The following is a 16,946-nucleotide window of genomic DNA, read 5'->3' as shown; positions in this document are numbered from 1 at the left end:
ATGCTTGCTGAGCTAATGCGCAGCCGACGTTGTTTTACTGGATTTTTGCGTCGACACAGGCCAAGAGGATAGTGCGTTCCCAGCACTGGCCCATCGACCACCCAAGCAGGGCCCAACTGTGGCTCAAACTGTGCCAGAGACACATGAAAGAAGCAGTGCCGTTAGACTTCTACCAGAGCACGGTCAAGGAGTCCCTTGGCGGTCTTTGGCCTCCAAGTCTGCCGGCGTTTGCGGACCTTACGTTTTGTGAGGACTACCTGCTCACGGAGGAGGGACAGAGACGGGCCGAGCGAGTGCTCCACATTGTGTCCATCAGCCACCCCTTTGTCACCTACTGCCCGATCCTGCACCCAGTAACCTGCCTGCTGCTGCACTACCTGTCCGAGGAACAGGTTCGTCTGCCTGCCGATCCTTACTGTGATCACATTATTTTTTCTACCTTATTCTTTATAATGCTCACGAAAATAAGATATGTTTAGGATTTACCAACCATTCAGCGTTTCGCGCTTTTCATGCCATATACGCCATTCTGGTTTTAACTGACATCCTGTTTTTTGCCCCTACAAAACGTCGCGTAAATCATATCCGCATTAGATTAAGTATGATTTGGCTTATGCATTCACCTCATGAATTTTTCTTGTATGGCTTAGACACATCAAAATAATGTAGATTAAAGATACAGAAAGGAGCTAGTTTAGAAAGTGGCCTTCTGAAGGTTGAACTGTGTATAAAGCAAAATAGAAGTGACAATAGTATGCTAGATAAAAGTCCTGATATGTGAGCCGATTCTTTGAAAATGATTTTGATGCAAACGCATTCCTTGGCTCATGGGTGGCGTGGAAAGGACGTGTGACCACGGGACGTTTACCATGAGATAACTATATTAATAATGTTGACAACTGAAGCAAATAACAAACGAGCATTAATGACAATTAGATAAGTCATAGCCACCCTTTGTATAGGTTATCAGTTGGGGTCATTATAAGGAGATTATAAAAACCAGATATCTCACTGGGAATTTAGATCACCAATAACGGCACCATACGGCGTCACCTGAATAGATATATATTTGTCATAGCGATAGTTAATGAAGGTATTTGCCAATCACGTGATCTGGTCCAATTAGTCACGTGATCGAGATAGTTACGATATAGATGATATCCCACTAGCATCAAGTATGTCAAGACAAGAAGTTGACGTCGAAATAACATCGTACGTCGAACTAGTACGTCAGCAGAAACAAGCTCAGTTCAGTTCAGTCGTTCAATCGTGTCCGACTCTTCGTGACCCTATGGACCATATCACGCCACGCTTTCCGGTCTCTATCTTCCTAACATCACATAACTTCATCTGCAGCGCCTCGAGGTTGCCATCTAACCATCGCGTTCGCTGCCTACCCCTTCTCCGGCGATCCTCAACCTTTCCCAACATCAAATCTTTCTCCAGCGACTCCTCTCTTCTCATCAGATGACCAAAGTAGCTGAGCTTTAACTTTAGAATTTGACCCTCCAATGAGCAGTCAGGGTTTATGGTCGACAATATCGACTGATTTGATCTTCTGGCAGTCCAAGGAACTCTCAAGTGTCTCCGCCAGCACCACAATTCAAACGCGTCAATTCTTCGGCGGTCAGCCTTCTTCACAATCCAACTCTCGCATCCATACATCACAACTGGAAAGACCATAGCACGAGTTATACGGATCTTGGTTGGCAGACTAATGTCTGTGCTCTTTACTAGGCGGTCAAGGCTAACCATGGCTCTCTTTCCCAGAAGCAGGCGTCTCCTAATTTCATGGCTGCAGTCTCCATTCGGGGTAATCTTGGAGCCCAAGAAGAGAAAATCTGTCACAGCTTCCACTTCTTGTCCCTTGATGCTCCAGGACTTGATAGGGCAAGACGTCATGATCTTTGTCTTTTTAATGTTCAGTTTAAGCCCATACTTCTCACTCTCTTCTTGTACGCGCATCAGAAGTCTCTTGAGTTCCACTTCACTTTCTACCATTAAAGTGGTATCATCCGCATATCTAAGGTTGTTGATACGTTTCCCAGCAACCTTCACTCCAGCTGAAGACTCGTCCAGACCGGGCTTCCTCATTATGCACTCTGCATATAGGTTAAATAGGCAGGGCGACAGTATGCAGCCTTGTCTCACTACTTTCTCATTCGGAAACCAATCAGTAAGACCATGCCCAGTTCTGACTGTGGCTTCTTGCCCTTCATACAGGTTCCCGAGGAGAGAGATGAGGTGAATTGTAACTCCCATCTCTTGGAGAGCTTGCCACAATCTGCTGTGATCTACGCAGTCAAACGCTTTCGCATAATCAATAAAGCAGAAGTAGATGGCTTTCTGGAACTCTCTTGCTTTTTCCATGATTCAGCGAAGGTTGGAAATCTGGTCTCTAGTTCCTCTGCCCTTGCGAAACCCAGCTTGCACGTCCGGAAGCTCCCGATTCACATACTGCTGCAGCCTACCTTGGAGGATTTTCGACATCACCTTGTTAGCATGCGAAATAAGCGCGATCGTGCGGTAGTTGGAACAATCTTTTGCACTGCCTTTCTTTGGGATGGGGATGTAAACTGACCTCCTCCAATCCTGTGGCCACTGCAGGGTTGTCCAAATTTGCTGACACAATGTAAACATAACGTTAACAGCGTCGTCATGGTTGAGGTTTTGAAGCAACTCAGCTGGAATGCCATTAATTCCGCTAGCTTTGTTCTTAGCAAGGCTGGCTAAGGCCAATTCAACTTCACTCTTCAGGATGCTCGGCTCGAGATCAGTAATCACAACCATCTTATGTTGGGTTTGCACATCCGGGTCCTTCTTGTACAGTTCTTCTGTGTATTACTGCCACCTCTTCTCTTATCTCTGAGATCTTCTGAGGCTTCAGTGCGGTCCCTGCCTCGTTTGTCCTTTATCACGTCCATCTTAGCACTGACATTGTAATAACATCGGACGAAGAAATAACTAGGTATACAACTTGGAATGCTTACGAATTTCTGTACGTAAGAAGGCTCACTGCAACCCTGTAATTTTTTATAGCTCTCATTATCGTGGGTCTGGCGACAATAGGACCGGCATCTGCCTTTGAACACCCTGAGGCACGTATGACTTCACCGGGAAGAATCTGCCATAGGCTTGTTAAAAACCGTGGCAATGGTCGTCCTTAGTGGCACTCGTTGCATTGTCATGAAGGTCCGCCTCGTTGGCCCAATGCCACGATGGCGCTGCAGGCCGTCTTTGCGTAAGATGCCACTCACTTCTGTGGGGTCATCGCGCGGCGGCGCCCTTGTCTGGGTAGGGCCCTCACCTCGAACTAAAAAGCTCTCCCAGACCCCACTTGGCCCTGGGGGGGGGGGGGGGGGGGGGGGACCTTGCCGAAGGTGTTGAATGAATGATCATGGCCTGATGAGTTATGTGTGACTCTGGGGCACGGCACTTCCGGGTGTCAATCGCCCTTCCTCTGACAACGGCAAAGCCGGGATGTGCACCGGGCACGAGATGGCGGCGCTTCCGGTTCCCTTTCCCCTCACTCCTCTACTATGAAGTCGTGGAGGTGGAGGAGCAGCGATCGAAAAAAAAAAGCGTGCAACTGAGCTGGATTCACTTGGTGGCACATTTGTAGGCGGCGTGCAATGTCGGCTGCTTTTTGTGTTTTGTCCTCTCGACTCGGTGTATTAGCTCAGAATGAAAACGTGGAACTGTTTTAATCGCTATCTCGGTTGCTATATAGGTCTGATCGGGAAGTTATTTTTCGACAGGATGATAGGCGATTCCACATGCATCAGTACCATTGGCTTTCCTTACACTTGGTGGATACATTTTCAATGCGACCTGACTTTTGTATTACCTCCTTCTGGGAGCTTTTTCATATCATGACCATGTTTCAGATAAATTTGTGTGTGCTGTCATATGAGGCAGCTTCTCACGTTGACATGTACTCAAATAGTTCATACCTTATGACGTTAGGCAAGAGATAGGTCAAGTGCATCTGCGTATGCGCTATCTTCGGCTAGAAGTGGCCGTAACGTTGCACGATACTCATCTAATCCGCACGCTCCTGTGCTCGTGCAGACGTACGAGTGCGTGTGTGTCCTTGTCGACAGCACCGTAGTCCGACACGCGAGCCAGACACGCCTGATGCACGACACCTCGACCCACACGCTAATGCGACTGACCAAGCACTTAGCGGTAGGTAACCCTTTCACGTCGGGAAGGGCATCACATGATGGCCCCTCTTTATCATTCGCATGATCAGAAGCCGACATATGCTAGGCTGGTTCGCCACGTTCAACGAGATGAAGAGATGGAGCAGATCTTTCGGACATGGCAGCTCTGGATCTTCCGTGGGCTCCCCTTCTACCATTTGGTACGTGCTACGCGTTAAAACATCAAAATGTTGTATTCAAAATAATCATTTTACAATTAAAGGGCACATTCTTAAAAAGGTTATTTTTTCACAAAACAAATTTGGTAGAAACTTCACGTAGTTACACAATTTGGACGTACGAATGCTTTCCCGCACTGATGGAGGTTGACGGTGATGCTGACGACGTGAAATGTACAGCGCGAGAGCGTGTTGCAGTCTGCACACGCAGCGACAATCTGCGGCGATAGCTAACACGTCCCGTACTCACTTCTCAGTAGAAATTTCTGCCTTCCAGTCTGCTCCGCCCAGAACATCTTTTTTTAGTGTGAAAACACTACAAGGGAACAAGCTCTGAAGCTCTGTATTACTTCTCTCACACTAAAAAAAATAAGCTTTAGCACCAATGATCTTCCACAGCCTTTGGAGGGCATCGGAGGATCAGTCACTCCGATGAAAGTGTTCGCTGTATGTGTGCAAACTTTCACAGTGTGACATATGTCCAGGATGTTTCCAGAGCTCAGCCAGAGCCATCCTAATGGCTTAGCCTGTTTGATAAACTGACTACACTGAGGAAATTTTAGCGGTATGTGAAAACAGAGAGTTTGGCACGTCTCTGTCTACTTTGCTTTTTGTAGTGCGTGTAAGTTAATGCAGGCAATAAAGAAAAAACACCGCCGTCTCATTTCACGAGTCTCTTTTCTAATGATATAGCTGTTCATTAGCATACAGTCGTACGACAATTATAACTAGGTGCTCCTTTCATACCGCTCTAGCACGATCTGTACTTCGGCAGCGCAATGCGATCACGGGTTTTCCTGTGAGCGCCGCATGCTGGTTATACTCCTTGAGCGCGATCTGTAATCCGGCTGCACAGAACGATCGCGGGTTTTCTTCTATGCGCCGCATGCTGGTTTTGATGCTTGCGCCATCTGTACTGCGGCAGCGCAGTAAGATCCTGGATTTTTCTGCAGCGCCCCATTTGGTTATACTGCTTCCGCGTCAATTGTCCTGCGGAAGTGCAGTAATATCGCGGGTTTTCCTTAGGTGCCGCATGCTAGCGCTGATTTTCGCGTTACAACAACCACGAGTCCACGACACTGGCTTTTGTGCGACACGGGGCCCTTAACGCTGTTGCGTTAATTATTCATGCACACTTAAGAAATCAGCGCTACTTCCGCTGTCCTCTGAACAGAAGTTGCGCGTTTATCGTTCTGTGATCTATTTGTGATGTTTTGTCCTTTCCTCTCTAATCCTCGTCTTAACGATGCATTTTTGTTGTATTTTGGAAACGTCCTTTTTCGAGGCACCGTTATATGCGTTTACTTTTATTTCCTTAACACATTATTCAGCGCCGCCTTTGAGAGAAGAGCCGCTGATGTGCCTTCTTTGCTGACTGAAATCACCGGCATGATAAACAGCAGTAATCAGTTGTACAGCGCCAAAGGAAAAATGGAACGATGAAAGTAGTTCTAGTCGTTTTGGTTTCGTCCAATCACATCCTGCCTTCGTATAGAAGGTGAGCTAAAGAACACTTCTGTGTCAGTGGTTTTATTGTTGCGTGGCTAACTCAATAGGTGCAAAAATGTGGAGCGAAAGCTAAGCTCCTCGCTGAAGGAAATGACCCGACAGCGTTAACTGGCTTCCATATATGCTGCTGCTCTTGGAAATCCTCGTTCGCGTACATGCTATTTGGTGCTTGCCTGTTGAATAACCTCTCAGTTTAATACCCATGTTGTCTCACAAAGATCGCATGTCTCTCATCTCAAAGTAGGGCGCGAGCTGGCAGCTGCTGCTGTGTCATGTCTCGTGACACCGCTATCACATACAATAAGCGTTCGGTTATGTCACCTGCAATTACTTCCATCTGCTAGAGGCATATCGTTATTTTTCACTCATGGTCCCTGATGTGTTTCGACAAATCACTTGTGTACATGCCCAGAAGTACTACTGATGGGCTTTCAAATTGCCAGGGAGTTATCCTTCATTGGCCCGTTTTTTTTTTTTTCTTCCACTCCTCAGGTGCGCACCGTGGACTGTTTCCTGATCGAGGGTGTCCGTGCGCTGTATCGCATCGCCATGGCCATCCTCATCCTATATGTTAAGGACCATTCCAGTAAGTCGAAAGCACTTCAATATCATTTTTTTTTCCTAGTGTACACCAAAAACTGACTACAAACAATCAAACTAAAACTCGCCATCTGTGAAACGCACGTGAGCATGCTGCACACCTGCCCTTTAATGGGCATATTTCCTGCCCGCTTCTTGCATGCCCGCTGGTGCACGCAAGACCATTGACAGCACTGTAGAGATCTGCATTCGAGAAATGCGAAAGCACATGCATTGGGCATGCAAATGGGGTCTGCATAGAACGCTGATGAACATTGATGCGGTCAACGGAACACTAGTTGTGTTCGATGCAACGCTCCGTCGCCCACAGCCAAAGCTTTCGCTCCACGCTCAGCACTTCTGAGTTTCATGAATTAGCACTGTCATGAATCAGCAGTGTCATGGCACTTTGACTAGTATGACTCAGCACTTTTAAGTACAATGACTCACCACTCTTTGGTCCGTCACACAGGTGTCATGACTGAACACTTCCGAGGGTGATAACTCAGCCTTTCTAAATGGCATGACTCGGCACTTTTGAGTGTCATGAATAGACACTTTTGTTGATCATCACTATCATGGACTCCATATTCATGCACATTAAATCTTCGATCTGATTGATTTGTTAAATGTGACAGTGACTCATGACAACTATAATGACTCACTCGACATAACTAGGCATGATACAATGTTTATATACTACTTCTCATTACATGCACATTCATGATTATCAGTCTCATCTTATCACATGTTACGTTTGGTTCCATGTTTTTCGTACACGTTTTCGCAAACAAAGCCAAGTAAGGCTGTCGCCTTAATAACACAGTGCAAGCTTTGTGGCACAACATGTATTTCCCACGTGCCGCGATTTCGCATGCAAAAAAATATGTTGGACACTTAAGCTCCGCCTTCAAGGATATGACTACCCTTACTGGGTGGTAAGGATAGTCATACGCTTCTAGGCGGAGCTACTAAGCGTTACTGAGCTACCGGATGGCAGCGTGGGCTACCATCCAACTTATAAAGCCCAGCTCTAACCAAGTCATGTAACGTTTCTGGAAGGCCTAAGAACAGCGTTCCTGACTCAGCACCCAAAAGCACTGCGAGGTTGATTCTGGGTCGGGATGGCAGGTGGCACACTAATATTTTAAAGTCATAACAATGTCCGGTTAGTGCAGAAGCCGGCTGCGACGTTCATTCCACGGAAACAACGAGCATGCCTGTGTCAGATGGTATATATGCTCGGTGACTTCGAATAAAGGCTTGCAGGTGGCCATGTTACGTGCCCACTACCACCTGCCAAAGTCATGCTGGTGAGGAGAATACGTATGCAGGCAAGAAATTGCTTTTCCATGGAGGGAATTTTGGCCACTTGCTACTATCAGTTCAATTAATCTAATGCGAAAGCATTACAAGCACCAGTACAAGAGAAACGCGGCACACTAATATTTTAAAGTCATAACAATGTCCGGTTAGTGCAGAAGCCGGCGGCGACGTCCATTCCACGGAAACAACGAGCATGCCTGTGTCAGATGGTATATATGCTCGGTGACTTCGAATAAAGGCTTGCAGGTGGCCATGTTACGTGCCCACTACCACCTGCCAAAGTCATGCTGGTGAGGATAACACGTATGCAGGCAAGAAATTGCTTTTCCGTGGAGGGAATTTTGGCCACTTGCTACTATCAGTTCAATTAATCTAATGCGAAAGCTTTACAAGCACCAGTACTAGAGAAACGCGGCCTCACTCAGAGTGCCGTCATAAAACTACCTGCAGCAGCCATATTTCATGATGAAATAAAACGTCACTGGCGCAAAGACAAGAACTAGAAAGGGCACAAATGGACATAACATTTTTTTTTATGTTTATCAACTTACTCAGCAATGGAATCGCTTACAGTCACCTTTCACGACCATTTTAGTCAAAGCCAAATGATCAGAACCCTCCTGTAAGAGGGAACCCCGGCGTTCCCCGAAAACACACGGAGGTCACGGACACGCTTATATGGTAGCTAGTAGATCGCAGTTCACATGGATTGGTCGGTGGTAGCATAACAGAACACTTCAAATCGTAACGTAATGTAAGGTGCAGAATTTACAAACATTGCGCATATCCATGATTCATATTTATATTCATGACTCATATTCATTATGCACCGCAACATGCATGAGCACAACGTAACGTAATGTATATCTATTCTCACACCTAGCAGTATTATAAGCGGCCATGCTGATTTTTGTTTTTTGTTTGGCTTGCAGCCGAGTATCCCACCATGTCACTATTCTCTCGAGTGTTCAGCGTCAAGAAAGAAAGAAGCAAAGGTAGGCCTTGGCGTGACCGCAAAATTTTTGCATTCTTTACAAAATTATTAAAAATCTTTCTTTTTACTCTGCCGATTATCTTCAAAATCAGAACGTTTTCTTCGGCTCGAAAAATGTATCCTACCAAAAACAAAGAATTAATATTATTCTTTATGTTGCCTATCGAAATCTATTACCATAGGAGGCCCCACCTGCGGTCTTGTACCATGGGACCTCTCGCTGTATATTCTTGTAGGTTGTTTTTTGATTCGAAAATAAACTTTCAACTTGAACTTCAACCTTGTTACTTTCTGCAAGCTGTGCAGTGAAAAGCTTGAGCTCTCTCTCTCATACTGCCGCACTTTACAAACATCGTGCGGTGCAGTCGTAGGCAAACGTAAAGTGTGATCTGTATGCCCATGATTTTAATTACTGCTTTTTAGTTGAATGCAAAGGAATGCTTTTGATCACATTTTTTCTGCCTTCTTTCGCTGTATATGCCCTAGAACAAGGCCTGGTAATTAATCGCCTTTTTTATATTTAGTGCGCGTGCCCTATTGAAAAAAACCTATTTGTGATCTTAATTGGCCCTTATGATGTAATATGGGACTATGAAGGAACTAATGTGATACATAAGAATACATAAAGAACCATGCACGACTAGTAGTAGGACGCATAGGATATCCATATGGGTCCTGTGTTATTTTTATCGGGATCGTGTAAATCTTGCATATCACATGTGGGATGTATTTTATGAGATATCGGAGCTGTGAATAGTTCCTGTATTGTAGGGGTTGGACCTTCTCCTGTACCTTCAGGATTTGTTTATGCAAGGTTACAAAGACAAGTATTGTTATACGCGTGCGGTGTCACAGCTGAATTGAATCTAGATTTAAAAGCAACAAAGCGTTTTTCAAATTCGAATGAAGTGAATATTATTGAAAGCATATTTTTCATTGTCGATCTCTGCATGGGCTTCCGCGAGTGTATGCATTGTTTACAAGCAACACTTGCTGTAACTCATCCGATCTTCTGCTGCACGTTCACATCTGCAAGCTGTGAGGAGCCTGCAACGCGAAAGTGATGGGAATAAATTAGTCATTAAACAAGATCATAGCAAGTATGCTCGAGCATTAATTAAATATTTCGCCGCCCGCCGAACTATCCATCGATAGCTGCATATCAACAGCGATGCTTATTTGAGGGTTTGCATATGCAAAAGGCGTAGTGGGAAGTGAAATATTGCTGCCGCTGCTCCGCTGGCAGCATGTGAAGATAGAAGATGCAATATGACAAGCAGCGTTACATGAGATATCTTTGTAGTAGAAATAATAACATTCCCTCTTTGACAACGAAAAAATTGCCAGCGCATCATGTATAGGAATATTCTGAGATGTACGGGCGAAACACCGTTTCGTTAGAATTACGGAGGACATTGGCTATCCCTGGTGATAGGAAAGAAAGAATTCAGCGTGTTTACAGGGCAATCGGCGAAGACCGCACTTAAGTAAAAGATACAAAGTGCAAAACAGCACAGCAATACTAGAAAAGGACGAATATATCCGTAGTAATCATTGGTCGCTGTAGTGTAGTGACATGAATATCACCCATTAATAATTAATTATGTACCACTAGTGGTACGCATACTCCCAGACACACTTACTGTGAGTGAGGGCAGCTGTTCCGGTCTCAAAGGAGATACCCTCGACTTGCGTGGCAAGCTCAGCCGGGTGTCAACTACCTGTGGTAACAGAAGGGGTTGTTTGGTTGGTTTGTGGGGTTTAACGTCCCAAAGCAACTCAGGCTATGAGAGACGCCGTAGTGGAGGACTCCGGAAATTTCGACCACCTGGGGTTCTTTAACGTGCACTGACATCGCACAGCACACGGGCGCCTTGCTTTTCGCCTCCATCGACAAGCGGCCGCCGAGGCCGGGATTCGATCCCGCGTCCTTGGGAACAGTAGTCGAGCGCCGTAACCACTGCGCCACCCCGGCGGGGCGAGACAGAAGGGGTTGTCCGTTTGGTGCCCAGCTTTCGCCGGTTCAAGCCAGAGTAAGGGTCGGAGTCAGAATGAATAAACAAAAGCCTCAAGAGACGATACGGAGGAATTCACACTGACACCTAAAGTGCACAAAAAAAAAGGTTCACAGAAAGGCAATGCAAAGCATGCAACAAGAGGTTTTCAATAAACACAGAGGCTATACAAACAACACACGAGAGAGTCAAACACCAAATTGTTCACCGGGCACTGTCGCAGACCGCTGTCTGGAGAGGCAAGATGTGGCCGTCTTGTAGACGAGCGCCGCTCCCTAAATATCGCAGGCTTGCCGAACTGCGGGGTGACCCCGGAAGACAAGCAGTAGCACTGCAACGCTCGCTGCAACAATCACAAAGCGACGTGACCTCAATAAATAGGGCGCGCCGCGTCTGTCTGTCACAACTCGCCAAAGCCGGCGCGTTCTTCCTCCCGCCGAGCCGCGCATCATTGGTCAGGAGCGGCAGAAGTTTTTGGAGAGGACCAGCACAGTCGCCGCCGAGAGATGAGAAGGGGGTGACGCCGATGCGCGCAAGGCTATGGGCTCTCATTGCGGAGAAGCTAGGAGACATTTCTGCAAGATTCTCGGACTCTCTATGCTCTATGCGACGCCACGCCCGCGCTTCTTTCATGCCACGCTGCTTCAATAGAAATGTCCGCCGATTTCGTGACAATGAAAAAGGTCACTACACTAAGGCGACCAATGGTTAAATACGGTTATATTCGTCCTTTTCTAGCGTTACTTTTCTGTTTTGCACTTTGTATATTTTCCTTAAGTGCGTTCATCATTCGCCGATTGCCCTGTAAACACGCTGAATCTTTTTTCCCCTTTTGTCCCTCCTTGGTCGAATAACTGTTTCATACGAAAAAAAAAAAAAAGAAAAGAAAAGAAAAAATGAAACACGCGCTTTTGGATTGGCGGGAGGCGACTTTTTCTGAGATATCCTTCAAAGATCATTAAAGAGTTTTGTCATTAGTATAGTGCCCAGAAGGAAGAAAACCTTCTATATACACACTATATCATTAGGCTCTTACCTGTACAAGCAGATGACAATCATTTTGATACTATTATGCTCCTGGGCCTCCAAAGTTTGTGGAAAACGAGGATGTAGTACAACAAAGCAGATATCGAAGTGAGATCTGTACGTGAGCGCTTCATTGAAAGTGTCATAGAGTTCAGAGAAGCGCGTCGGGAACTTAATGACCAGCCAACACGGATTGGAGGGCTTGATGATCTGGTGCTGTTGAAAACCTTTAAACCTGCCACCTCGGTAAATGTGTTGCTGCCGTGTTTTGTCATTACGTGTTGCACCTGTCCCATGGCAAAGTCGGTAATAAAGAAATAAGGAAAAAAAAAATGTCACCGTAGTGTGGAGTACTGGGCTGACGTGCGGTCGGATCGTGGTTCGACTCCCGTGTGGACGGTAAACTTTTTTCTGATTTCATTTTATTTTATTTACCTACGTTCATGCATATGAGCGTTTTGTTTTGTTTTTTTTTTTTAGCCTCGACCCGCATTTTCCTAGTACAAAGGCTGCCCACCGCATCTTACATATATCCTTCAACTTCATATCCAATAAATTTGGTATGAATAGGTCTCATATATGTATAAAGATTTTTTAAGCGTTTTCAAATAGAATGCGCAAATGATATCCACTTAGCATATGTCTCGCCGTTTATGCTGGAAAAATCATATGCGCCCCAACCGAACCTTTCATCTCCCCACCGTCGATATGCCTTTGGCATTTCAACTCCTAGAAAAATATTCAGCAGTACGTGTTACGGCTCCGCATCTGCAAGTAACTAAGATAATGGTACTGACAGGCAGCTCCCAGTTATTTAAGGACCTTACCTCATCAGGTATCCATACTGAATAATACAATTCGCTAATACTTATATAGAGGTCACATCCAGCAAATAGGCACAGGAGTTGTATGCGCTTTTACACGAAGCGTATACAAATTGTATGGTAGAGAAGGCGTCGCCATTGCCGTTGCCGTAACCCGGAATTGAGAAAAGCTTGGCGAAATAAAATACCCACGAGATTTCCTTCAAAAGTTGTGGCACCACCGTTGGTAGTGTAGCGTTCACCTTGGTGTACAGCCATTTCGCTGCCCACTTCGCACGTATATCGGTTATTCAAGTTGGAGGCGACTGTGCGATCGGGATTTCAAACAACGATATTATCATGCCGTTAATTATAAGTGAGGGTGAGACAGATATTGAACCTACTTTTCCCCAAAATCCAAATAAACTAAAGACGTCTAATGCTCTGCCGAACTCTGCGAGTCTCTCATTGCCAAAAAAATTTTTCGAATTAAAAGGTGGTGTTAAAGGTGCTATTAACCTACTCTTGAAGCGAAACTATGGAGTCCTCCTAAATTTTCATCTCGGAACTCGGCGGAAGCGGCATCATTTTTACAGGGGTTAAATAAGTAATATTTTGCGTGTCCGATGTCAGCGTTCGTTAAGGAACTTACAGTGGACGACATTTCATTCATTGCAGTGGTTCTCATGGTCGAAGTGCTTCTTCGCGACGTTATACACCTTACCAATAGTAGCTGTTTACGGTAGAGGTTGGCAACTGATCGTCCCTAAAATTTGTTGTCCGAGTCGCGACATCACAGTAGGTGAATAGTCAGGAACAGGGCGCTTACCAGCTCTTGTAAAATTTAATGATGCTTTGATAGCATGGGATCTACTTTGTTGGTGTGATCTTTAGTTTCAACCGACGGCCAAGAAGCGTTGATGCCAACTGCATGAGCGCGTTGCGTTCAGTCCTCAACTTGCTTTTTACAGCGGATTCTTCAGAAGAATATGGGCGAGACCTCCGTGGATTTCCTGATCGGATCATAGCGTTCTGCAAGGAGATGCCCTACAATGTGGACAAGCTGATCAAGACCGCTTACGGCATCCGGGTATGGATGTGCTCTTCACGTTACTGTTGATCTGTAGCCAGCTGTACCCAGTGTTCATATCTTCTCGAATATTTAATGCGTAGCTGTACACTGCATTGTCATATATCGATGGATAGTTTATGTCGGGTATAACCGCGTTCTAGATTTGTTAACTGGGATTAAGAACCGACCTTTACACTACAAATCTCCATATTTTCTTGGATAGCTTACATCGAGCGCAATTGAACCGGAATAATTTCGGGTCTCAAAAATCGTCAATTATTTACGATCAAAAATTCAGTTATGCGAAATCGCCAACTCATATATCCTTGGATAGCTTACTTTGAACATAACTGCTTGGGCTAATTAGAAGTCTCACCTAATAGTCGCGAATTTGCTAACTGCGAATAACAATTTGTAATTAGGCTACAACGCCAGGTCATATATCGTTGAAAAAGTCTCGAAGATTGTAATCCGAAATAAAACGATTACCATGTAAAAACAATGAAAACTGATCACTTTTCTAGTGTAACTCATTTCAAAAACACACTGAAGAAGCGAAACAGTAGCACCTAACACTGGGCATTAAACGAGTCAGGAATAAGTCGAGGCATACTATATTGTTTGCATGGAGAACTGTACACCTCCAGCTGTCCCACCACTGCAGGAAAGGGCGGTTGTACCGTGTCACTTACGCACTAACGTTTTGTCAAGAGCAGTTTAGTTTGAGCAGGACGTTTTTCTACGCGTTGTCTTCTACTCAAGCAGTTCCACTACGAAGACAAGCCAGTTTGTCATTTCCGTCTCTTTTCCGAGTAGAATTAGGCTGTTAAGAATTCCATCTTCACTACACCCTTTCTTCTATGTCCTACTTGGTATTACGAACATAGCAAATCCAGCAGGACGAGAGCATTAGACTTCAATCAAATCATCGTACAAAGAGTTTCGAATTTTGCCGCGTGCAGGGCGTAAGTGGAAAGCTGCTCAACCAACACCTGCTTAAGTCTGAGGCGTACGTCCGGAACCGTTCCAGCGTACGCAGGAGAGCTAGCTCCGAGAGGGCCATATCGGCCACTGGTTGCCGCATAGAGGCGACGACACCGGGCCTCTCGATGAAAAACTGTGGTCGCGGCGCCGCCCGGGCCATCTCGGTTGGCATCATTCCCCTGGCCAACTTCCGTTCCGAGGTCCTCACTGCCGAGCAGGTGGGCGCGACAGGATGAGCTGTGATGCTCGTCAACGCTCAGTTACTGCAGCGGCTGATAGCTAACTTAAGAGGAGCATGACGAGGAAAAAACACGGGCACACGTGAACGGGTAGGCTGGGCGAGAATTGGTTAAATAAATAACGAAGGATGTACAGTAGTAGTCAACGGCAAGCGAAACTTCACCACAGCTTGCCAAAAGACGTAAAACCTACGATGAAACTGACTAGTGGCGCCGTGTAGTGTACACCGGTTGGCTTTGCGAGACATTTACAAATACACCACAAATGAATATTTATTTCTCTGCCACTGTCATCCTTCGTGCGTGCATATGGTCCGTAAAGAGACGAGCAGTGAATCTTTCCACATGTTTTTTTTTTTTTTTTTTTTTTTTTCAGCATTTTACGCTGGGCTCCTAAGTAACGTGAGGCAGTAGTACAACGCTTGCCTCCATTCTCTTTTCATAGTTTAGTCGTTTAACTTACAGCACGTTGGAATATTTTTGTCTCATTCGATCAGACGGTTGAGGTGCTCAGGTAATAACTAATTTCAAAGAATCTGATTTTTGTATCCGTTGAACATACTCACACGAATTTTATTTTTATTTTATTTTTATTTAGAATATACTGCAGTCAATATAGACCAAGCAGGAGGGCAATACAGAACAAAAGAAAATGCATTTCAGCGCCACCATCGGCAAGCAAAAATATAAAACGAACAGGGTACAGTGCAAACGTATGATGGGAAAAAAAAATTTAAATCAGCAAATAGGGAAGCAAAAAATCAAAGCAGGGCCTTTCGTTCACCTTCTTCAAAAACTGTTACATTATTAGCGGAGAAAACATATTTTGGAAGTGCATTCCACTGGGAGACAGAGCGCGGAAAAAGAGTTCTTGAATCATTTAGTACGGGTAAAGATTGGTTCCAGGTTGTGATGATGGGAGTGTCGGGTTGGACGACCCACGCGTGGATAAATGAACAATTGTGCATTGATATCAAGTTGGTGATTGCAAAGCCGATACAGAAACCGCAATCTGGAAATAATTCTTCTCGTTTCTAATGTCAAAATGTTATCACTCATTAAAGACGATGGGGAATCTAATCTGCCATATGCATTGAATATAAAACGAACTGCTTTTATCTGTACCTTTTCTACTTTAGTTATGTCCACACCACACAAGCATACTCCAGCTGAGGTCTGATAAGCGTATTGTATGCTAGCAGCTTAACATGGGCAGGGGCTGACCTTAATTTAGAACGAAGAAAACCTAGTTTCCTGAAGGCTGATGCACAGGTTTTGTTGATGTGGCTGGTCCAGTTCAAGTTTTTAGTTATCGTGACGCCTAGATATTTACACTCATCCACCTGAACTATTGGATATTCGTTGATTTTATACAAAAACTGAAACGGAGTTTTTTTGTTAGTTACGCGAAGAAGAACGGATTTTTCTCTGTTTAATTCCATAGACCAAAGACTACACCACTGGTGTACATCATTAAGGTTATTGTTCAAAGCAATTTGGTCATCTATGCAACGAATAGTTTTGAATAGAACACAGTCATCTGCGAATAACCTGATACTAACAGATGTGATGTCAACTGAGGCAGCAATGTCATTAATGTAAATTAGGAATAAAACAGTGCCCGGGACACTTCCCTGAGGTACTCCAGAGCCAACCGGGAGAATTTTAGAGGAGCAGCCATTCACGTGGACGAACTGTTTTCGGTTACTGAGGTATGCTTGAATCCACTTCACCATTGGTAAAGGAAGGCCAATGTTCTGAAGCTTTAGGACTAGTTTGTTATGGGAGACGCGATCAAATGCTTTGCTAAAGTCAAGAAATATCATGTCTATTTGCTTACCCTTATCAAGAGAGGATGCCACTTCGGGAATGGTGGTTACCAGTTGGGTAACAGTTGAAAGGCCTTTCCGAAATCCATGTTGGAAACACGACAAAACGTTGTTTTCTTCGAGAAATGCGATTATGAAGTTGGAAACGATGTGTTCCATGAGTTTACATGTACTAGAGGTTAATGA

At 44.9% G+C, this 16,946-nt stretch overlaps 1 protein-coding gene across 4 annotated transcripts in view; it reads left to right on the top strand.

The window, feature by feature from the left end:
- The window catches only part of LOC146186425 (GTPase-activating protein skywalker-like), a 37,139-nt gene that overhangs the window by 644 nt on the left and 19,549 nt on the right, over window positions 1-16,946 (top strand). Inside the window, exons 2-9 of one of the 4 annotated variants that reach the window (XM_084605683.1) lie at window positions 60-392; window positions 4,072-4,188; window positions 4,256-4,366; window positions 6,386-6,479; window positions 8,731-8,793; window positions 11,994-11,996; window positions 13,608-13,726; window positions 14,671-14,910. In XM_084605683.1, coding sequence (XP_084461809.1) covers window positions 60-392; window positions 4,072-4,188; window positions 4,256-4,366; window positions 6,386-6,479; window positions 8,731-8,793; window positions 11,994-11,996; window positions 13,608-13,726; window positions 14,671-14,910 — 1,080 coding nt within the window. Of the gene's footprint in view, window positions 1-59; window positions 393-4,071; window positions 4,189-4,255; window positions 4,367-6,385; window positions 6,484-8,730; window positions 8,798-11,993; window positions 11,997-13,607; window positions 13,727-14,670; window positions 14,911-16,946 lie in introns of all 4 variants that reach the window. The other 3 variants (XM_084605684.1, XM_084605686.1, XM_084605687.1) reach the window with 3 other exon arrangements.

Source organism: Amblyomma maculatum, chromosome 6 (assembly GCF_055883805.1).
Source record: "Amblyomma maculatum isolate TAMU_Amacu chromosome 6, ASM5588380v1, whole genome shotgun sequence".
Lineage (NCBI taxonomy): Eukaryota > Metazoa > Arthropoda > Arachnida > Ixodida > Ixodidae > Amblyomma > Amblyomma maculatum.
Note: the sequence above shows the minus strand (reverse complement) of the source record. Positions and strands in the feature narration are given on the sequence as shown.